Here is a 22,538-nt window from a genome sequence, read left to right on the forward strand (position 1 = left end):
GCATGGCTGCAGTCCCTCTCACACACTCCCAGGATTATTGCAGTCACTCCCAGTAAGACCCCATTAGGGGCCCAGCTGCTCTCAGTATGACCCCAGTACAACCTCAGTAGGGGCCCAGCTGCTCCCAGTATGATCCCAGTTGCCCCCAGCGTGGTTTCAGTTGCTCCCATTCACCCCTACTATGGTTCCAGTCACTCCCAGAATGATCCCAGTCTCTCCTAGTAGGATCCAAGTTACCCCCCAAGTTACCCCTTCATGGGCCCAGTTGCTCCCAGTCACCCCACTGTAGTTCCAGTCTCTCCCAGTCCCTCCCAGTATGACTCCAGTATGATCCCAGCGGCACCCTGTATGGTGGCACTCACACCCAGGATGAACCCAGACATTCCCTGGCACTCCCAGGATAAAGCCATTTGCCCCCAGCAGGGTCCCACTTGCTCCCAGTCACCCCACTAGAGTTCCAGTCCTTCCCAGTAGGATCCCTGTCACTCCCAGTCTCTCCCAGTATATCCCAGCTGACCTCAGCATGCTCCCAGTCACTCCCAGTACACTCCCAGGCAGTCCCAGTATGATCCCAGTCACTCCTGGTCTCTCCCAGTATATCCCAGTTGCCTCCAGTGTGGTCCCATTCACTCCTGAATGCTCCCAGTAGCTTCCAGCATGATCCCAGTTGCTCGCAGCCACTCCCAGTCACCCCCAGTGGGGTCCTAGTGCCTCCCAGTATGATCCCAGTCAATTCCAGTGTGATCCCACTTGCTCCCAGTATATCCCAGTTGTGCCAACATGGTCCCAACTGCCCTCAGAATGCTCCCAGTCACTCCCAGTATGACCCCAGCCACCTTCAATGTGGGCACAGTTGCTCCCAGTATGATCCCAGTTGTGCCCAGCATGGTCCCAGTTGCTCCCCCTTCCTCCCAGTGGGATCCTAGTAGCTCCCAGTTGCCCCTAGCATAGAACCAGTTGCTCCCAGTATGATCCTAGTCTGATCCCAGTATGATCTCAGTACAATCATAATTGCCACCAGTATGATACCAGTGACTTCCAGACACTTCCAGTAGGAAGCCAGTTTGATCCCACTCATCTCCAGTATGGCTGCAGTCCCTCTCACACACTCCCAGTATTATTGCAGTCACTCCCAGTATGATCCCAGTATGACTCCAATAGGAGCCCAGCTGCTCCCAGTATGATCCCAGTTGCCCCCAGCGTGGTTCCAGTTGCTCCCAGTCATCCCTACTATGGTTCCAGTCACTCCCAGCCACTCCCAGTATATCCCAGATGCCTCCACCATGCTGTCAGGTGCTCCCAGTATGATTCCTGTGGCCCCTGTCACCCCCTTTTCTCTCCCCACAGAGCTCCTGAGCCGGCGGCGGCCGCAGCCCCTCCCCAGGGCCTCGGGCCCAGCCTGGACCCCCCTCCCCATCCCCGTATTTTGGGGGGGTCGTGTGTCCCCCCTCCCCTGCTGTCACTCTGCCTCTGCCCGGCTGCTCCCAGTGATCCCAGTAAAGCTTCCCAGTTCTCCCCAGTCCTGGTTATTGGGGGGCAGTGGGGGAGGGGCTTGGGGGAATCCCAAGGGGTGGAGCCGAGTTTGGGGGGGCAGAACCAGCCCCAGGATGGATTGGGAATGGGGACCCCCCTGTGTTCCCCCTGTGTCAAGCCACTCTGGGAGGGTCTTGGTGGGGCACCTGCCCCTTAAAAGGCACCCAGCTCACCCCCAAAGGTGCTGGGACCCCCCTTAATCTCCCCATGGGCCCCGGAGAACCCCCCAAACATATTCAGAGCCCACCCAGGATCCCACCTAACCCCTTTTTTGGGGTGCTGGGACCCCAAACTGAGTTGGAGGAAGCTGGGGATTGGGGGATGATGTGGAAGATGTGAGAGGAGGGAAAAATGGGGGTTGGGACCCCCAGAGTAATCCGGGGGTGGGGCCTGTGGATTGAGGGGACTTTGGAAAAGTGGGAGGAACAGGGAGAAGGGTGGAAAAGGGAGGGTGGTCTGGTGGGTCGGATGGTCCTATGAGGGTCTTTGGGCACGGGTGTTGGCAAAGGGGGATGGCCCCCTGAGCTCCCAACTTCCTGTGGGGTGCTGGGGGCTGCTGGATCCAATCTCAGCCTTGGATTATGCCAACAGTTTCAGTTTAGAGGAATTACAGAAGTGTGACTGAACCATTTAGGTCCCCCAGGTTTTAATGATGGCAAATCAGATCTATTGATAGAAATCAATTTATTTAGGGTTACAAATGATCAGACAAAAGATCTTCATTACAGTTATTTACTGTACAATAGAAGCACTGAAACTACCAGGAGTACAGGATAAGACAGGACAGTGCTCTACACTAAAGCAATTGTTGAAGCAATTCTACTCAAGCTGGCACAAAAGCAATAATTCTTAATTAGAGATGGATGGAACTCCCTCAGACCAACGTTCATGGGGAGATCTCTGCTCTCAACCTCCAGCAGTGACCTTGGGGGGTCCCCAGCTAAGGCAGGAATCTCCACACACCCCCAGGAAGGGTTCTGTTGGAAGAAGCTGCCCCTGGGAAAGGGGACTGGCCCTTTGTGGTAGAAACCTCAGTCCGCTCAAGTGCAAAGGGCCGCTATGACCCCCCCCAAAGGACAAGACAATTGGGGAAGGAAAGAGGGTCTTGGCTACCAGAGATCAAAGATTTCATGAGGTTAAACCAGGTTCAGTTCAGGCTGAGGGCGCTGCGGCACCGCCCGTGCGAACATTCCTGACGGGAGCGCGGCGGGCGGAGGGCGGAGGGCGGGGGGGGGGAGCTCTCTAAAGGCGGTGCGCGCGCAGAGCGCCGTGTTGGCTTCCGGGAAGCAAAGATGGCGCTGGCTCCGCGCTGCACTGTGAGCTGGCGGGGCCTGCGGGAGATCGGGGCTCTGGGGATCCCCCCGGGGGCTGCGGGGAGCGCGGGTGTGGGTGGAAAGGCTGGAGGGCTCGGGAGGATTTAGCCGAGGGGTTCGGGGGTTCCCGAAGGGCAGAGCGCGAGGCCTGGAAGCCGCGGAGGGGGTGGGGGGGCTGATCGAGCGCCCTGGCTGCACTGCGCAGGCGCGCCGGCGGAGTACTCATGAGGAAACTGCAACTCCCATGAGGCTGTGCGCGATCCGCCATTACTTTTCCCACCACAGCGCCCTTGCCGGCCTGGTGGACCGACCCCAGGGAACTGGGATCCCAGTGACCCCCCCGAACCCCAGAGACCCCCAACACTCAGCACACAGAGACCCCACAGGGAGGGGGGCCCGGGGGTCCCCTAAAGCCCAGCAGTGGGGTTCAGGGGATCTTCCAGGCCCCAAGGGAGGGGTCCTAGGGATGCTCCCCAAATCCGGGGGAGGAGATGTACCACATCTGGGTAAGGGGATCCCAGTGCCCCCGGTATATCCCAGTGACCTCCCAGTGACCCTCAGTACAGCCCAGTAACCCCCTCAGTGACTACCCAGTGTGTCCCAGTGACTCCCACTGCCCCCCAGTATGGCCCAGTGATCCTGCAGTGAGCACCCAGTAACCCCCAGTATGGCCGAGTAACCTGCCAGTGTCCCCCCGTGTGTCCTGGTAATCCCCCAGTAACTCCCCAGTCCTTCTCAGTGCCCTCCCAGCATTCTTCAGTTCCCCCCAGTCCCTCCCAGTGCTCCCTGGTTTCCCCCAGTGTGTCCCAGTATCCCCAGTAATCACCCAGTGCCCCTCAGAGCCCCTCAGCTGTCCCCAACATATTCCCAGATGCCTTTGGCCTTTCTGTGAGTGTGTGTGGGGGGGGGTGGGTGTTTTTGGGGTCAGTGTCCAGGGTGGTCCTGGGGTGAGATGCAGAATTTGGGACATCAGGGATGGGGTTTGGAGACAGTTGGGAGGGATTTGTGGACAAGGGAATTGGGGGTGTCAAGGGGGAATTGGGGCCGTGGGGAGGCCCTGCGAGAAATGGAGACACCAGGGGGGTCTTGAGGTGTTAAGGAGGGAACTGGGGACACCAAGAGGGTCTTGGGGACACCAGGGGGGTCTCAGGGTTGGGTTTAACACCGAACTGCAGCATCGCAAGCTGGTGGTGCTGACCCTCCTCTCCCCCCAGGGCCCCATTAGCCCCCTCAAATATCCCCCAACACCCCTCTAAATTTAATCCTCTCCTCCTACAGATCCCTTTGACCCCCCAGTGCCCCCAAGACCTTTTAATTCCCCCAAATGCACCCAAAGGCCCCCAAAACCCCCAAATTCCAATCAAACACCCCCAGATCCCCCCAAATCTCCCCCAGCCCCCCCTCAAATCCCTTCCAACCCCCTCAAAGAGGGATCACCCGGCACCCTGGGACAAGAACACAGTGGGCTGTACTGGGGGTACTGGGCTGTACTGGGAGGGCACTGGGGGGGCTCAGGTGTCCCAGGACAGAGTGGCCCAGCTCCAGGAGAGATCTGGGGAGCAGTGAGGAGGTACTGGTCTGTCCTGGTCTGTACTGGTCAGTACTGGTCTGTACCCCCAATCCCCAAAGCCCCTCCCCAGCTCCTCCAGCCCCTCCCAGGCCCCTGACTTGGTCCTGCTGCCCCTTGAGCATCTGCAGCTGCTGCAGAACCAGGCATTTCATCAGCAAATGTGCAGGTGACACCAAGCTGGGGGTGTGTTGATGTGCTGGAAGGCAGGAGGGCTCTGCAGAGGGACCTGGCTGAGGAAGAGTGTGTCAGCAGGAGCAGGGAAGTGATTGTTGGGCTGGAGTGAGCGCTGGTGAGGCCACCCCTGGAGTGCTGTGTCCAGCTCTGGGCCCCTGAGTTGAGGAAGGCCCTGGAGGGGCTGGAGCAGGTGCAGAGAAGAGCAGCAAGGCTGGGGAAGGGAGTGGAGCACAAGTGGTGTGAGGAAAGGCTGAGGGAGCTGGGGGTGTTGAGGCTGGAGAAGAGGAGGCTCAGGGGAGACCTCCTGACTGTCTGCAAGTCCCTGCCAGGAGGTTGGAGCCAGGTGGGGGTGGGGCTGTTCTGCCAGGAAGCAGCAGTAGGACAAGAGGGCTGGGTCTTGAGCTGTGCCAGGGGAGGTTTAGGTTGGATATTAGGAAGCAATTTTTTTGCTGAGAGAGTGATCAGGCCTTGGAATGGGGTGGGCAGGGAGGGGGTGGAGTCAGTGTCCCTGGAGGTGTTGAAGGTGAGAGTGGATGTGACATCAGTGCCATGGTCTGGGAAGCACGGCAGGGTTGGATCCAGGGTTGGACTTGATGATCTCGGAGGTCTTTTCCAACCCGGCTGATTCTGTGATTCTGTGATTGCCATTCCTATGGCAGCACCTGCTTGAGGCTCTATCCCCAGGGTGATAGAGATGTCTGTCCATATCTATCTCCAAGGTTAGTCTGTAAATGTGTGGTGTTAGCAAAGCAGGCAAAGTTGTGGGCTGGTTGTAGAAGGAGAAAGAAGCCCAGAGGCCAGTGCAAGCAGGCAGCCCTGAGCTTGCAGATGATGTCCCCTCCCTGCAGGTTCCTGTCGTTGAGCCCAGGCCCTGAGGTGAGGCTGAGAAGTGGCGCGGAGGTGAGCCCAGAGCTGTCCCTGAGGTGAGGCTGAGAATAAGTGCAAGGCAGAGGTGCTGCTGAGGAAGGAGAGCCCCGTGGTGGGGAAGAGTCGAAGCTGTGAATGTCCATCCCTGAGCAGGTGCTGTCTCCATCCCCTGTGTGCCAGGTGAGCTGGGGCTTTGCTGCAGAGCTGCAGGCACTGATTTGAGCGTCTCCAAGTGCTGAGATGGTGGGCACCCAGGAACACAAACTGTGCCTGGCCACGGAGCCTGCAAGGAGGAGCAGAGACAGCCCTGATAGTGTGGGGGGCCAGGTTGTCCCTGTGCCTTCCCCTGCAGGCCCTGGCTGTCCCTGCTGGGCCCCTGTCCATCCCCATCAGGTCCTTGCCCGTCCCCCCCGGGCTGAGCTCCCCCCAGGAAGTGCCGTGGAGCTGAAGCTGCTGCCATCCCCCCCCTGCAGCCACTGCCCCAGCCAAGGGAGCAGCAAAGGCAGGGCCAGGAGCAGAGGCAGCAGCAGGGGAGCCCTGGGGGGGCCGGGAAGCTCTTGTGTGGGTCAGGAAAGAGGCGCTGGGCACGAGGCCGGGGCTGTGCTGAGCAGGCCCAGCCCTCACATCCCCCCAGCCAACGCCGGCTGCCCGGGGGGCTTGGGAGGGACCCCCAGCCCGTGTGCCCCACACTGTGCTGGCAGAGAGAGAGCCAAGGGACAGGGCCACGGGCAGGGCCACGGGTGAGGGACAGGCAGGGCCATTGCAGGGCCACGGTGAGGGCACAGCCTGTGGCAGCAGAGCTGCCCAGGGCCGGGGGCAGCCGGGGGGGTTGGTACCAGGCACTGCTGGAGCAGAGCAGATCATGAGGCCTCTTGCAGAGCCCTGGAGCAGCCTCCCACTTGCCAGCCCTGCCCTGGTGGGGTGACACTGTCCCCTCCCTACAGGACACATCCCCAGAACTTTTCCGGGATGCCTTTTGTGTCTCTTCCTGGTTGCTGATTCCTACTGGGGACCTGAGGGAGCCTCTGCAATCCCATGCATTGGGCACAATCTCCTCTGCAGAGCTTGACCCACTGCAGACTTTGCAGGGAAATCTGTGCTGGCAGTCCTAGTGTGTCACGACTGCCCGCGCTCCCCCCAGGATATTTGGGACAAGTTCCCACTTCCTGGGCACCCATGGGATGGGGGTCGATTGTTCTCCTGCTGTTGCTTCTCCTCTTTTGGGGGCTCTTGGGGGTGGGCAGGAGTTGTTTTTTGGGGGTGCTGGGCTGGGTTGGCAGCAGAGCCCCGGCGGTGGGTGGGGGGATGCGGGTCCCCCCCGCGGTGGGGGTTGGTGTTGCTGGGTCAGGCCCCGCCAGCTCCATTGTCAGCCCGGTGCCAGCGGGGGGGACACAGCGGGTTTGGGGCCCCCCGGGAGTGCCGGGGGTGGGTGTGGAGCCCGGGAGCTGCTGAGTGTGGAGGGCGGAGTGGGGTGATGGCGGAGCTGAGGGACCCTGGGCAGCCTGGAGGGGGGAGCACGGAGAAGGAGGAGCCACAGGACCCGAGGGAGCCTGAAAACGGGGGGCGTGGAGAAGGGGAAACTTGGACAGTGGGGACCCCTGGGATCCCTGGGACAACGAAGTGGAAACGGTGGAAAGGGAGAATGTCTGGGAATATGGCACCCCGAAGGTGAGAGTCAGAGGAGAAGGGACTCTTGGGACCCCCAACACCCAAGAGGAGTCAGAGGGTAAGTTAGGGGAGACCCTCTGAACCCCAGAGGGAAGAGACCAGACAGGAGGAATTTCTGGGAGAATTTTTTTGCGCTGCATGTTCATAGTTTGGAGTATTTTTTGGCTTAACTGTAACTTTTTGCAGTTTGGGGGGGCGAGGGTCTTCTTAATATTGTCTGAATCTTGGTGTTTTGGAGGTTTTTATGGACACAGGATGCCCGGTGAGTTCTAGAGATGGACTTGGGCAGGAGGAACCCCCAAGCCAACGTGCTCAGCCCTTGTTTTCCCCCCCATCAGGATTTGTCCTTCCCAAAGCTTGGGCAGATGGAGGAGGAGGCTGCGAGGAAGAGGAAGATGCCTTGGGCCCCCCAGACAGGTGAGGAGGAAGTCAGTGTCCCTTTGGGTGGGTGTTGTGCTGGCTCTGTCAGCCGAGCATGGCCCCGGCTGCAGGACAACCCCGCTGGCGCCGCCGTCCTGCCGGGGCCGGAGTTGGGGGGATGTCCTTGGCCTTCCCTGTGGGCCGGAGGCAAATCCCCTCCCTGTCCTTCTTGCTTCCTGCCCCAGGCCCCGAGCTGAGGACGGAGAGCCCAGAGGACAAATCCCCCCGTGAGACCCTGGTGGGAGAGGCCGTTTTGAAGGGCTCCCCGGCGCAGGAAGGCAGCGGGGAGGAAAAGGGCCGGAGATCCCCCCGCAGGAGGGGCTCCAAAGCCATCCCAGGGTGCTCTGAGGAGGAAAGACCCAGCCTGTGCCAGGAAGGCGGCCGGAGCTTGAGGGGGAGCTCTGAGCTGGTGGTCCCTGATCAGCCTCCCAGCAGGGAGAAGCCCTTCAGGTGCTTGGAATGTGGGAAGAGCTTCAGGAAGAGCTTCAACCTCCTCAGCCACCAGCACATCCACACTGGGGAACGACCCTACACGTGTAGGGAATGTGGGAAGAGCTTCAGGCACAGCTCCAACCTGATCCAACACCAGCACATCCACACTGGGGAACGGCCCTACACATGTGGGGAATGTGGGAAGAGCTTCAGTTACAGGGACAGCCTCTGCAAACACCAGCTCATCCACACCGAGGAACACCCCTACAAGTGCTTGCAATGTGGGAAGAGGTTTCAGCGCAGCTCAACTCTCATCACGCATGAGCGGACGCACACAGATGAGAGGCCCTTCCGCTGCACTGACTGTGGGAAGGGATTCAAGCACAACTCCCACCTCATCAGGCACCAGCTCATCCACACTGGGGAACGGCCCTACAAGTGCTTGGAATGTGGAAAGAGGTTTCAGACCAGCTCCAGTCTCCTCCTGCACCAGCGGACGCACACGGATGAGAGGCCCTTCCGCTGCACCGACTGCGGGAAGGGATTCAAGCGGAACTCCGACCTCGTCACCCACCGGCGCATCCACACCGGGGAACGGCCCTACAAGTGTGGGGAGTGTGGGAAGAGCTTCACCGACAGCTCTAATTTGACCAAACACCAACGGACCCACCGGTAAGAGAAAGAGAAACTCTACCAGTTTCCCAACCGTGGGAAGAGCTTCGGCCGCTGCTTCCACCCTGAATGAAGCCCCTGATTGTGAGGCAACCCCTGGAGTCCATTGACTGTCACTCCATCACTTTTGACCAGAAAGGGCCAGTCCCCTTTCCCAGGGGCAGGTTCTTTCAACAGAATCCTTCCTGGAGGATGTTTGGAGATTCCTGCCTTGGCTGGGGACCCCCCATGGTCAGTGCTGGAGGTTGAGAGCAGAGATCTCCCCACAAGCGTTGGTCTGGGGAAGTTTTATCCATCTCTAAGAATTATTGCTTTTGTGGCAGCTTGAGTAGAATTGCTTCAACAATTGCTTTAGTGTAGAGCCCTGTCCTATCTTATCCTGTACTCCTGGTAGTTTTAGTGTGTATTTTGTGCAGTAAATAATTATGATGAAAATCTTTTGTCTGATCATTTGTAACCCTAAGTAATTCATTTGTATCAATAGATCTGATTTGCCATCAGTAAAACCTGGAGGACAAAAGTGATTCTGTCACACCTCTGTAATTACTCTAAACTGAAACTGTTGGCATGATCCAAGGCTGAGATAGGATCCAGCAGCCCCCAGCACACCACAGGAAGTTGGAAGCTCAAGGCCTGCCCCCCCATTTCCTAACCCCCTTGTGCCCAAAGACCCCCATGGGACTGTGGGACCTGCCAGACTATCCCTCCTTTTCCACCCTTTTCCCTGTTCCTCCCACTTTCCCATTGTCCCCTCAATCTCCAATTTTCCCCCAAAACAGTTTTGGGGTCCCAACCAATACTTTTTGCCCCCTCTCCTGTGGGCACTGAAGGAGAAAATGAGGCTGCACACACAGAGTTCCATTTTGGGACTTGTCCTCCCATCTTTCCGGCGTCCCCCTTTCATTGGGTTTCCTTTGGAAACAGCACCTGGGCTTTGTCTTTTAGTCCACTGAAATTCCCAGCATGGCCCCAAAGCAGTGCCCTGATCCCACACATTCCCCTCCCCTCATGTGCTCCCTGTGTTCAGCCACCAGAGAAAAACACAGGCTACCATGCAGAGTGTTCCAAGTGGTTTCCACTTTGGCAAACAGCACTCTCTGGATGGAAAACACCAGTCAAGGCCAAAACACTCCTTTTGGATCCTGATTAACTGAATGCAGCTGCTGCTGCCTTAACTTTTTCCCACAAAAAATCTCAGGGTTCCTTTGCTTCCAGGAGGCCCCACATGTCACAATGGCCCCTTGATTCCATGAGCTTCCCCAGTCTCCAAAGGTTCCTTTAGTTCCACGAGACCCTGCAGTCCCAAAATGCCCTTTGGATTCTCAGAGATTTCCCATTGTCCCAGGGTCCCTTGTGCTTCAGAAGGAGCTGCAGTGGGACAGTGGCCCCTTGGTTCCGTGAGCTCTGCAGTGTTCCAGGAATCCTTGGGTTCCAGGAGAGCCTGCAGTTTCACAAGGAGCACTTGAATGCAGGAGGTTCTGCAGGGTCCCAATGGCCCCTGGATTCTGGGAGGTTCAGAAATATCTCAGGGCTGAGATAAATGGGATTGTTCAGGCAGGAGAAGAGAAGGCTTTGGGGTGACCTAATTGTGGCCTTGCAGTGCCTGAAGGGAGCCAACCAGAAAGATGGAGAGAGACTTTGGACAAGGGCCTGGAGTGACAGGACAAGGGGCAGTGGCTTCACATGGATCGAGGGAAGGGTTGGAGGAGATAGTAGGAAGGAATTCTTGACTCTGAGGGTGCTGAGATGCTCTTGAAGGCCCCTCCCAACCCAAAGCATTCCGTGATTGTGGGACTGGTGGGTGAGGTGGTGGTCGGAACCGTTTGGGGCACAGGGACCCAAAATGAGGGAGTTTTCCATTGTGGGGGAAGGAAGGAGGGGGCAGCAGAACTGACCCCTTGGACACCTGGCAGGCAGGCTTTGGTTGGAAGCTGGTGATGGGGAGCTGAGTGAAGCCCCCACAATGCAGGAGGAAATGGTCAGTGACCTGCTCTGCCAGTGAGACCCCCCCAAGTGCCTGGGCCCACATGGGATGCAGCCAAGAGTCCTGAGGGAGCTGGAGAAAGAGCTGGCCAAGCCACTCTCACTCATTCCCCAGCAGTGCTGCACAACTGCACAAGTCCCAGCTGACTGGCAACAAGCACATGGGATGCCCATTCACAGGAAGGGCCAAAAGGAGCATCTGGGGAACTCCTGGCCTGTCCCATTGACCTCAGGACCAGGGAAGTCCATGCAGCAGATCCTCCTCAGTGCCATCCCATGGCATGGGCAGGACAACCAGGGGATCAGGCCCAGCCAGTGTGGGGGTGGGAAAGGCAGGTCCTGCCTGTCCAACCTCATCTCCTTCTCTGACAAAGGACCCGCTCAGCAGCTGAGGGAAAGGCTGGGATGTGTCTCTGTGGAATTCCAGAAAGCCTTTGGCACCATCTCCCCCAGCATCTCCTGCACAAACTGGCTGCTCATGGCTTGCCTGGGAACTGTTTGCTGGGTGACAAAGTGTCTGATGGCCCAGGGAGTGGTGGGGAATGGAAGGAAATCCAGGTGGGGCCGGTCACTAGTGGGGTTCCCAAGGGCTCAGGGTTGGGGCTGCTCCTGTTTAACATCATTACTGATGATCTGGGCCAGGGGATCGAGTGCCCCCTCAGGAAATTTATGGACAACACCACGTTGGGTGTGATTGTGGATGTGCTGGAGGGCAGGAAGGCTCTGCAGAGGGATCTGGACAGGCTGGATCAATAAGGCCAAGTGTCAGGGCCTGCCATCAGTTATGATGGCTACCATCATATGTCCCACTGGTACAGTCGGTTACCATGGCAACCATCACACATTCCCATTACTATGGTCAGTTACTATGGCAACCATTACACATTTCCATTGCTACAATCAGTGACCATGGAAACCATTACACATTCCCATTTCTACAGTCAGTTACCATTACAACCATCATACATTCCCATTGCTATGGTCAGTTACCATGGCAACCATCATACCTCCCACTGCTATGGTCCATTACCATGGCAACCACCATACATTCTCGTCGTTACAGTCAGTTACTGTGGAAACCATCATACAACCCACTGCTTCGGTCAGTTACCATGGCAACCATAATATTTCCACTGGTACAGTCAGTTACCATGGCAACCATCATACATTCTCTTTGCTATGGTCAGTTACCATGGCAACCACCATACATTCTCATTGCCACTGTCAGTTACCATGGCAACCATCATACATTCTCATTGCTATGGTTGGTTACCATGGCAACGCTCATAGATTCTCATTGCTACAGTCGGTTTCCATGGCAACCCTCATACATTCCCATTGCTACTGTCAGTTACCATGGCAACCATCATACCTCGCACTGCTACAGTCAGTTATCATGGTAAACCTCATACATTGTATTACTACAGTCGCTTACCATGGCAACCAGAATACATTCCCATTGCTATCATCAGTTACCAGTGCAACCAGCATACATTCCCACTGTTATGGGTGGTTACCATAGCAACCATCATACAGCCCCATTTCTATGGTCAGTTACCATGGCAACCACCATACATTCTCGTCGCTATGCTTAGTTACTGTGGCAACCACCATACATTCTCTTTGCTATGGTCAGTTACCATGGCAACCATCATACATTCCCGTTGGTACGGTCAGTTACCATGGCAACCATCATACATTCTCATTGCCATTGTCAGTTACCATGGCAACCACCATACATTCTCTTTCCTATGGTCAGTTTCCATGGCAACTCTCATACATTCCCATTGCTATTGTCAGTTACCATTGCAACCATCATACCTCCCACTGCTACAGTCAGTTACCATGGCAAACATTATACATTGTATTACTACAGTCGGTTATCATGGCAACCACCATACATTCGCATTTCTACGGTCGGTTACTATGGCAACCATCATACATTCCCATTGCTATGGTCGTTTACCATGGTAACAACCACACATTCTCGTCTCTACTGTCAGTTACTGTGGCAACCATCATACATTTCCGTTGCTATGGTCAGTTACCATGGCAACCATCATACTTCCCATTGTTATTGCCGGTTACCATGGCAACCATCAGACATTCCCTTTGCTATGGTCAGTTACCATGGCAACCACCATACATTCTCGTTGCTACAGTCAGTTACCGTGGCAACCATAATACAACCCACTGCTTCGGTCAGTTACCATGGCAACCATCATACATTCCCGTTGCTATGGTCAGTTACCACAGGAACTACTATACTTCCCACTGGTACAGTCGGTTACCATGGCAACCATCATACATTCTCATTGATACTATCAGTTACCATGGCAACCGTCATACCTCTCACTGGTACAGTGAAATACCATGACAACCATCATACATTGCTGTTCCCATGGTCAGTTACCACAGCAACCATCACACATTCCCATTGCTATGGTCGGTTTTCATGGCAACCCTCATACATTCCCACTGCTACGTTCGGTTACCATGGCAACTATCACACATTCCCATTGCTACATTCAGTTACCATGGCAACCATCATACATTCCCATTGCTGAAGTCAGTTACCATGGCAACCAGCATACATTCCCGTTGCTACGGTCAGTTTCTGTGGGAACCTCTTGGTTCCTCTTGGACAGAAGCAGATGCAGATGAGCCTCCCTCTTGTCCACCAGCCTGGCAGCTGTGCTCTAAAGGCCTGTGTCCAAAGGGGTGTCTTCACCTAGACCCTGCACAAACCTCTGGGACTCTTTGCATCCTGTCGTGCTGCCTTTCCAGTGAATTCCAGGGTTATCAAAGCCAACTTGAATGGGCTCTTTGTCTCACTCCACAATGTCACCCAAACCACTCTCTCCTCTGACCCTCACCCACAAAAGTTCACCCAAGTTGTTCATCCTCCAGAGCAGCTCCACAGGTCCAAGAAGCTCCTTCCCGCTGAGGACACCTCTCTCCTGCTCTTTCTCTCCTGTGTCTCCTTGGCCTTCTCTCCCAACCCATCACAGCCCTGCAACCTGGGAACTGTCTCAGCAGGCCTGGGCTGTTATTGCCTGCAAGTGGAATGAAGAGAGACTTGGGGCTGCAGCTCCTCCTGCCTGTGCCCCACACGCAGGGCATTGGGGCCTGTCTGGCTGCAGCCCCTCAGTGGGGCACCGGGGTAAGAACAGACTTGCAGTGGGGAAAGCTGCTCTGAAAGCCCCGAGAGCTGGGGTGTGCAGAGGCTTTGCTGACAATGGCCTCGGGGGTGGACGTGCTGGGACTCAGGCCCAGGGGGAAAATCCCAGGCCTGATCCCTGAGGAGATCAGCACATGCTGCTGAAATGCTGGGGGAGAGAAGAGCCAGCAGAGGGAGGAAACAAGTGTGGACAGCCTGGGCTGATGTGCTTTGGACTCGTGCCTGGCCCGGCCTTGGCTGGGCAGAGAAGGGACAGCCTTTGTGTCCCTGCAGGGCTGGGATTCACTCCCTGCCCCAAAGGCCCCCAATGTGTCTGAGAAGCCCTGGGTGGTGCCTGTCCCACAACTGCTGGGAATGGGGACGGGGTCCCTGCACAGGCCCTGTGCTGTCCAGGGCAGCTGCTGCACTTGTGCTGCAGAGCCCTGGCACCTCCCCTGCACTACAGGTCCCTCTTTGGCTGTTCAGTCCAGGCTCAGCTGCCCTCAATTAGGTTCAGCAGTGAAGAGATGTCTATGAGACAACTGCCATTGTACTCTGAGTACCTGTAGAAAATACCCTGAGAAAGAACAGGAGATAGACCTCTCTCCCTGTGCCACCTGACTCCGTTTGGTCACCTGAGCACCTCTAGGGGCTGCCCTGGACAGAAGGAACAGTGACAGGTTCCCTTGTCCTACATGTGGGCACCTTCTGCCACTGAAGTTGGCCAAAGCAATGTCCCAGCAGCCTCCAAGGAGATCCCACAGCTGCTGCCCTGTCCCTAGGAACTGCTCCATTGCAGCCTGCAGTTCCCAGCAGGAATCTTGGTCACCTCTGGCCCCTCAGAAGGAACCAGGGGTTTGTGTCCCAGCAGGTCACTCCTGGCTTTGGTCTTCCTTCATTGCCATGGGAGCTGGGACAAGGAGTCACCTGCAGGTGCCTCTTTTGGGCCCACTGAAGTGGGGCAGGAGGAATCCCAGCCCATGGGGGTTGTGGAGGGAGCTGAGTGTCCTTCTGGCCCCAGGTCTGCAGAGCCACATGGAGACACCTCTGTTGACTCAGCTGAGTCCCTTCCCTCAGTGCAGGTGAAGGAGATCCCTCCTGGGCACTGTCTGGGTTTCCTGTCTAATGATGGGACATGAAAAGGGGACTCTTGAACTCTGTGTGTGTTTGGAGAAATGACAGTGCTGAAAGAAGTGTCTGTGCCCAGCTGAGAGAAGGCATATCATTATTTCCTTAAGCTGTGTGCCAGCAGGTTCCCCTGGAGCCCCAGGGACAGCTGGAGGGAGCCCAGAGGGGCAGAGCAAGGGCTGCCTGGGGCTGTTGCTGTGCTGCTGAGCTGGGCCTGGCTCCTGGCACACAGGGAGCTCCTGACAACCAAGAAGAGCTTCAAAGAGACAGCTCTGCTGGTGAGCAGCTCCTCTGCACAGCCCAGCAGGGCTGAGGGCACTGCCTGCAGCACCCAGGGCACAGGAGAGAAGGCAGAGAGATGAGAGGCAGCCTGGGCTGGGAGGTGACTGAGCTCTCACTACAGGAGAAACCTTCCCAGGATTTGAAGGAAGAATTCTCTGGCTGTGGGAAAGTTCAACTTGCCTTCCTGGAGGCATCTCCTAAAGCTGACACATCCCACAGCTTCTAGGATCTTTCCCCAGGACTCTCCCAGTTCCTGCAGTGCAGGGGAAGTGGCCATATGGCAGAGCAGGGCAGGAGCTGCAGGCAGCAAGGGCAGAGAGGAGAAGGGAGCAGGAGGTTCAAGGGATCCTGGGGTGGGAGGACAGGGCAGAGCTGCTCAGGGCAGGAACCTTGCCAGCCCTTTGCCACGGTCTGGCTCTGGCTGCAGAGCAGTGCAGGTGAGTTCCTGCAAGTGCCTCTCCCAGCTGCCAATGCCAGCAGTGGCAGGAGCTGTCAGGATGGCTCTGCTGGATTTGCTGGGGTGCAGCAGGAGAAGCTGCTGCAGAGCAGGACTTGCTGCTGCCCCATCAGAGGCCCAGGGCCAGAAGGTTCCCTGTGCCAGGGCTGGCGGTGGGGTGTGAAGGTGGGGGCTGGGGGAGAAGGGCTGTGGGGAAGGAACAGCTCCTGGGAGGGCAGAGCAGGGCAGAGTCCTTCTGATCTCCAAAGTGGGCTGCAGGGATGAGGGCTGGTCACAGCTCCAGATCAAAGCAGGAAATTTCCCAGAAGGTATTTGCAAGAGGCACAGACAGACAGGAGGTACCTTAAATAAAATGAACCAGTTCTTTCAGTGTTATACTCTGGGTTGTCTGGGTGCTGACTGTGACAGAGAAATCTATCTCTGAGCACAGGAGGAGACACTGAAACATGAACTCTGTTAGATTAGAGGAGATTGAACCTGAGAGTGTCAGACATTGAAATTGTCTTATAGACAGCATCAGTGTTACTTTTTCAGCCCTGGGCCAAGGGAAGCAGCTGCTGGCAGGGACAGCTCCAGGCAGCAGAGCCCTGGGCAGGGAGTGGGGGGCAAGAGCTCCCAAAGGCCTGGGGGAGGGGGCATTCAGGCAGCTCTGGGATCCCTTCCCTGCAGCTCTGCTGGGCACTGTGTGCTGGGCCATAGAAATGAGGATTCCTGCAGTGGAAAAGAACCTTCCCAGATGTGATGGTAGAAATAGAAAACACAGGCAAAATTATTCTAAACTCAGACTAAGCTTCTGCTCTGCAGCCCCAGCTCTTCTGAGTCATTACAGTAGAGATGGAACTTTTGTATTCAAGGTCTCTTACATCTGACATTCCTTGTGTGTATGAGAGCTCTACCAAAAAAGTTCCATGTCCAGCTGCAACAGAGCAAAACTGACTCCTTGGCAGTGCATTTGGTGACATTTGACACATTGATTTCCTTTAGGAATGGAGTGGCTTTTTCACAGAGGTCTGTCTTAACTGTTCCTTGTCCTTTCCTTTTCTGAAACAGATCCTGTGCTAAGAAATAACAAATGTCCAACAGCAGCTCCCCCACCCAGTTCCTCCTCCTGGCATTTGCAGACAGGAGGGAGCTGCAGCTCCTGCACTTCTGGCTCTTCCTGGCCATCTCCCTGGCTGCCCTCCTGGCCAACGGCCTCATCCTCAGCGCCGTAGCCTGCGACCACCACCTGCACACCCCCATGGGCTTCTTCCTGCTCAACCTCTCCCTCACAGACCTGGGCTCCATCTGCACCACTGTCCCCAAAGCCATGCACAATTTCCTCTGGAACACCGGAACCATCTCCTACATGGGATGTGCTGCACAGCTCTTTTTCTTTGCCTTCTTCATGTCAGCAGAGTTTTCCCTCCTCACCATCATGTGCTACGACCGCTACGTTGCCATCTGCAAACCCCTGCACTACGGGGCCCTCCTGGGCAGCAGAGCTTGTGCCCACATGGCAGCAGCTGCCTGGGCCACTGTGTTTCTCAATGCTCTGCTGCACACAGCCAATACATTTTCCCTGCCCCTGTACCAGGGCAATGCCCTGGGCCAGTTCTTCTGTGAAATCCCACACATCCTCAAGCTCTCCTGCTCACACTCAGGCTACCTCAGGGAAATCGGGCTCACTGTGATTATTGCCTGTTTAGTGTTTGGTTGTTTTGTTTTCATTGTTTTCTCCTATGTGCAGATCTTCAAGGCTGTGCTGAGGATCCCCTCTCAGCAGGGACGGCACAAAGCCTTTTTCACGTGCCTCCCTCACTTGGTCGTGGTCTCACTGTTTGTCAGCACTGGCTTGTTTACTTACTTAAAGCTCCCTTCAATCTCCTCCCCATCCTTTGATCTGTTGGTGTCAGTTCTATACTCTGTGGTTCCTCCAGCATTGAACCCCCTCATCTACAGCCTGAGGACCCAGGAGCTCAAGGACACACTGAAGAAAATGATGACTTGATGTTTTTCAGAAGCAAAAATGTTTCTTTTTTCTGCTCCATAACATTCAGAATGGATGGCCCAGCCTGCCTTCTCAGGTTTCTTATGGCAATAATTTTTGGGAGCTGTTCTCTTTTTTCTTGCAATAATTTTTTTCCACAAAAGAAAATGTTTTTCTTCCTGCCCTTTCTAATTCATTGTCTGCTATTGAATTTGATTCTGATACTGTCTAAATGAGGAATTGTAATTTATGGATTTCAAAAAAACTAATTTTCTTGTAGAAACTTTTTTGGATTTAATCCTTCCTCTGGTACTTTTGAAGTAGCAGGGACTGTCCCTGTGTGCAGATGCATAGAGAAAAGGAGACCCAGCACAGCAGCACTGCCAGGGAGCACCAGAACTTATTCTGAGCTGCTCTCTTTCAACTTCCACGCTCTCCTTCTGCACCCATGTATAAGACCTGACTGGTTTGATATTGGGGTGTGGAGATGTAACAAGAACTAATAGTTTTTGCAACAAAATGTGTCACAGAAAATTACCGTGTGCAATTTAGAGAAATCGTCCAAGCAAGGTGAGAGAAAAATGAAGAAGGGAGCTGAAGCAGCAGGTATATTTATAACCAGGAATACTGTCTCAAAGGAGTTCATAAGACAGTCACTTGGAATTTCGGGGACTCCAAACAGAGAAGACCACCAAAGACGCTCGATGAAGCCCCTCAGAGACCTTATAAAGATATGTATATATGCTAATGAAGTGTTGGGAGCTGCAGGTCCAGTGTGTCTGTGAATGCCCTGAATATGTAACAGGAATGCAGGGAACAAAAAATGGATAACCATGTAATGCTGACATAGAAGCAGGAGTGAAGATACCTCTGTGTTCACTTTGGTGAACTGATTCCCAGGGCACCTAGTTAGCTGAAATCACGCAGTGTTGTAATAAAAATGCCTGCCTATTAAAACTCACAAATTGAGTCTTAGCGGTTTCTTTAAGAGCTGGTTTTAGGCAACAACGATGCTTCATGGCCCCTCACAGCCCCTCATGGCCCCTCACAGGCCCTCATGGTCCCTCACAGCCCCTCATGGTCCCTTACAGCCCCTCACAGCCCCTTACAGCCCCTCATAGCTCTCACAGCCCTTCACAGGCCCTCACGGCCCCTCACAGCCCCTTACAGCACCAGCTGTGGGGATTCTCCCAAAGGACATGGGATCAGGCCCTGCTTGTCCTCCTTTTAGTTGGGTCATTTTATATCAGTGAGTAAAGAAAGGTTGAAATGAAACAGTTTGCACCATTTCCCTCTGCTTTAATTTGGGGGGGCTGAAGCTCTCTGCTGACGGTGGCCCGAGTGTGACCATCAGTGCAGCCCCCCAGCCCCCTTTGTTTCCCCCCCTGTCATTCCTGGTTCCAAAGCCCCCCGGCTCTGGAGGAGGCAGAGCTGCAGCGCCGTGGGCTCCGTCCCCGGCCCAGCCGGGGCTCTCGGGCAGGAGCAGCAGCAGCGCAGCCCCTTCCCACCTGCTCTTGCCTTGGCTTTGCCTGGGAAGCCAGAAGCCTCTGGAAACCAGCACAGCCACTGAAACGGGAGCCAGGCCTAAAAGAGTTAACTGAGATATCTTGGCCTGCTAAGAAACCCCAATACCTGTGTTGCTAGAAGAACATTTCAGGAGCACTGGTTAATATCATGTTCTGTTCTGCTCACTGGACCAAAGAACTTATTATAGAAAGGAGCAGTACACACATGGAAATAAATTAGGTAAACAAGACATTTGAATAGGATATAGAAGGCCCAAAGCCAGGGTTTTGCAAGCTTGAAGAATTCAGGTCACCTGACAAAGAAAATTGAAGAGGTCAAATCAAGGAAGATATCCGTGGTGACCACCAGAGGGATGAAGGCTTGAGAAGAACATCCCCAGAGTAGAAGACTGTGCATGCCTGGAAAGACTCCACCCAGAGACTAGCCTACTTATTAATATGTATGTTAAATGATTTAACCTTGTATCTAAAGTGTATAAAATGGCTTCCTTTTGCACATTCAGGTAGAGCAAGCTTATCCAGCATGAGCTGGGTTGCTCTCACATTGAATAAACAAATACTTTGCAGCTTAAAGATACAAAATTCTTTGAGTAGTTAATCATATCGAGGTTTTTCAGCAGCAAAGAGGGTTGGGAGAGTTCCAGACTGGTCAGGCTGGGAAGGGGATAGGGCAAGTCCTCCTGCAGTCATTCTCAGGCATTGGAAGGACAAGGCAGGAATTGCAGAACCCTTGTGGGAGGGAAAATAAGGGGATGTTTTGGGCCCAGACTTTATCAAGGCCCTTGACATGGTCTCCTGTCATCTCCTTATGGCCAACTGGTGAGAGCTGGACTGAAGAAGTGGAAGATGTGGTGGGTGGGAAGTTGGCTGAATGAAGAGTTTCAAATCAAATCCATGGTACAAAGTCCTCTTGGCAGCAACTTCCTGATGAAATCGCTCAGTGACCAGCCCTTGAACACCATTGTAGAACATCTTTATTATCTCTCTGTACATTGGGACAAAATGTGTTTTCAAGTCCTTTGTGAATGATGCCAAATTTCAGGGAGCCCTTGAGCAACCGGTCCTGGTTTAAAGAAACATTTTGGGGCAGGAACTCCAATCAAATTAACTCACTCCACTTTTATTCCCCACAACTACAGGGAGACAAAATACAAGGAGGTATAAGTGAAAAAATAAGAGTTGACTGACAAGAAATATAGCAGCAAAAACAGCAATACCAACAGAAGAGTTCAAAGCAACAGCAGAGAGAGAAATTGCCTCCTCTCTCCCCCCCGACCCAACTCCCTTTTGTAAACAGTTAAAAACAGGGATCCACACGTGCCTCCCTTCCCCATTTTCCCCCTGAATGAACAAAGAACAAAAAACAAAACCAGGGGAAAGAGAGGACAAAGCAAAATGTGGGAAACTCTCTGGTCTGAGATCAGTTGTGCTGCCCAAGAACACGCTGACTCCAGAGGTGTCCAAGCGGGGCAGCGGGGGGGAGGCAGTGGCTATTCTTGATTCCATGGAGTTCTGGGGAGGCACAGTGGGTGCCATGAGACTCTTAAGTGTCACTATGGCCCCTTGGTTCCACGGGGTTCTGAGATGTCTCAGAGTTCCTTTTGTTCCAAAGAGTCATGGAATGGGCCCTTGTCACAATGGGCCCTTGGTTCCATGAGATTCCACAGTGTCCCTGCATTCCTTTGGTTCCAGGAGGCCCTGCAGTGTCACGGCGCCACTTGATTCCGTGACATTACAAAGAATCAGAATGGCCTCTTGATTTAAGGCCAACTGCACATGGGGCTGCCTTGGGGGGAGTGTGGGCACCCAGACAAGGGAGTTGTCACCCCCCTGGACTCAGCCCTGGGGTCACCACATCTGGACTGGTCTGTCTGTCTGTGAGGTTCCCCATTCTGGAGGAATGAGGAAGAACTGGAGAGGGTCTAGAGGAGATCTGACAAGAATGAGCTTTTCTCTGCATTGGAAATACAATGAAATCTCCTCAAAGAGTAGCCTGGAAAGTTCAGACTGAAGGTGAGGAAAAAGAAATGTCACTCAATGGGGACCCTTGTGGTGCAAGAGGTCACCCAGAGGGAGTCAGGATCAGCCCATGGCTTTGTGTTCCAGGGAACAGGCAGAGCTGGTGCAGAGACATCAGGGAGGGTCTAGAAATGCTGCTGGGAGGGGGTGGGAAAGCAGGAGGGGTGTGTGCAGCCTGCAAGGCCAGAGCAGCAGCAGGGCCAGGGCAGGACAGCCTGCAGGAGAGATGGCCAAGGGCTCTGGCAGGGCTGCAAGGCCCAAAGGCACCCAGGCCTTTGTCCCCTTGCCTCTGGCAGCTGCCTCTGCCACTCAGGCCACCACAAGCAACTTGCCTGGCAGGTTCTGCCCTTGGTTTCTGCCTCGCCCCTCCCTCAGGAGCCTGGCAGGGGTTGCCCAGTTTTGGGCCTTTGTTGTTCCTCCCCCTCCCATCCCAGTGCCCCCCAAACAGCCCTGAGCCAGCCGGGAGGGACAGGATCTGCTGGGCCAGGGCCTGGGGCTCAGGCCTTGGCCTTTGTGCTCCACAAAACCAAGGCAGGCTTTGCTCAGCATTGCAGGGGCCTGCCCAGAGCCTTTGTCTGCCTGCACTCCTGGCCTCCAAGGAGCTGCTCCAAGGAGTCCCTGGGGAGGCTTTGTCAGGGCCTGCCCTCAGTGGGGCCCAGCAATGCTTCAAGGCACTTGGACTTTGGCTTCTCACTTCTTCAGCAGCTGCTTCAATCTTCTCTCAGCACCTCAGGATCATGGGCTGGGCTGCAAACACACCGTGGGGCTCATTAAATTCCAGAAATCCCTCAGGATCTCTTTGTCTTCCTTTAATTGTCTTCAAGGCAATTTCAAAACAAGTCTTCAAAATTTGTATTTTTTTTAATTCAGTTATGGATATTTTTTCAGTACAGAGAAGAGGTGATAGAGTTGTTCAAGTGATCTTGATGCTGAGTGTCTTCTGAGGAGATCCACACTGACCCTGTATGATCAAACTTGCTCCTCACCCCCCAACCTTACCAGTTCTGACATGGTCCATCTTGGACTGACAGCTGATGCAGCTCCAAACACCGTGGGGCTCATTAAAACACTGAAAAACAATTTCTTTCTCTTCCTTTAATTGTCTTCATGCCTTCAAGACTTCTAGAGCTAATTGGAGTTGTTTTGTAGTTTAGCTAAGGAGGATGACTTTAAAGTGAAAGTCATGAAAAATATATATTTTTTGATGAAAGGGAATGATTTACACAGATCCTTCGGATGCAAGAGGGTCAGGGCAGGAAGGATTTGGATCCAAAGATAAGGGGACAAAAGACATTAGTAGCACTTAATCATTGACCAATTGAACAGTTATCAGGTGATTCAATAGCATGTGCTGTAATTTTAACA

General features: G+C 54.5%; 2 protein-coding genes across 2 annotated transcripts in view; one reads left to right on the forward strand and one right to left on the reverse strand.

Moving 5' to 3' along the window:
- The window catches only part of LOC135405259 (zinc finger protein 883-like), a 142,024-nt gene that overhangs the window by 81,817 nt on the left and 37,669 nt on the right, over positions 1–22,538 (reverse strand). The gene's annotated exons all lie outside the window — the stretch shown is intronic.
- The window catches only part of LOC135405251 (zinc finger protein 11-like), a 101,572-nt gene continuing 86,270 nt past the window's right edge, over positions 7,237–22,538 (forward strand). The window contains exon 1 of the mRNA XM_064639917.1: positions 7,237–8,649. Within this exon, the coding sequence (XP_064495987.1) occupies positions 7,601–8,649 (1,049 nt within the window). The 5' untranslated portion in view covers positions 7,237–7,600. The remainder of the gene's footprint in view (positions 8,650–22,538) is intronic.

The sequence above is a fragment of the Pseudopipra pipra genome, chromosome W (assembly GCF_036250125.1).
Source record: "Pseudopipra pipra isolate bDixPip1 chromosome W, bDixPip1.hap1, whole genome shotgun sequence".
Classification (NCBI taxonomy): Eukaryota; Metazoa; Chordata; class Aves; order Passeriformes; family Pipridae; genus Pseudopipra; species Pseudopipra pipra.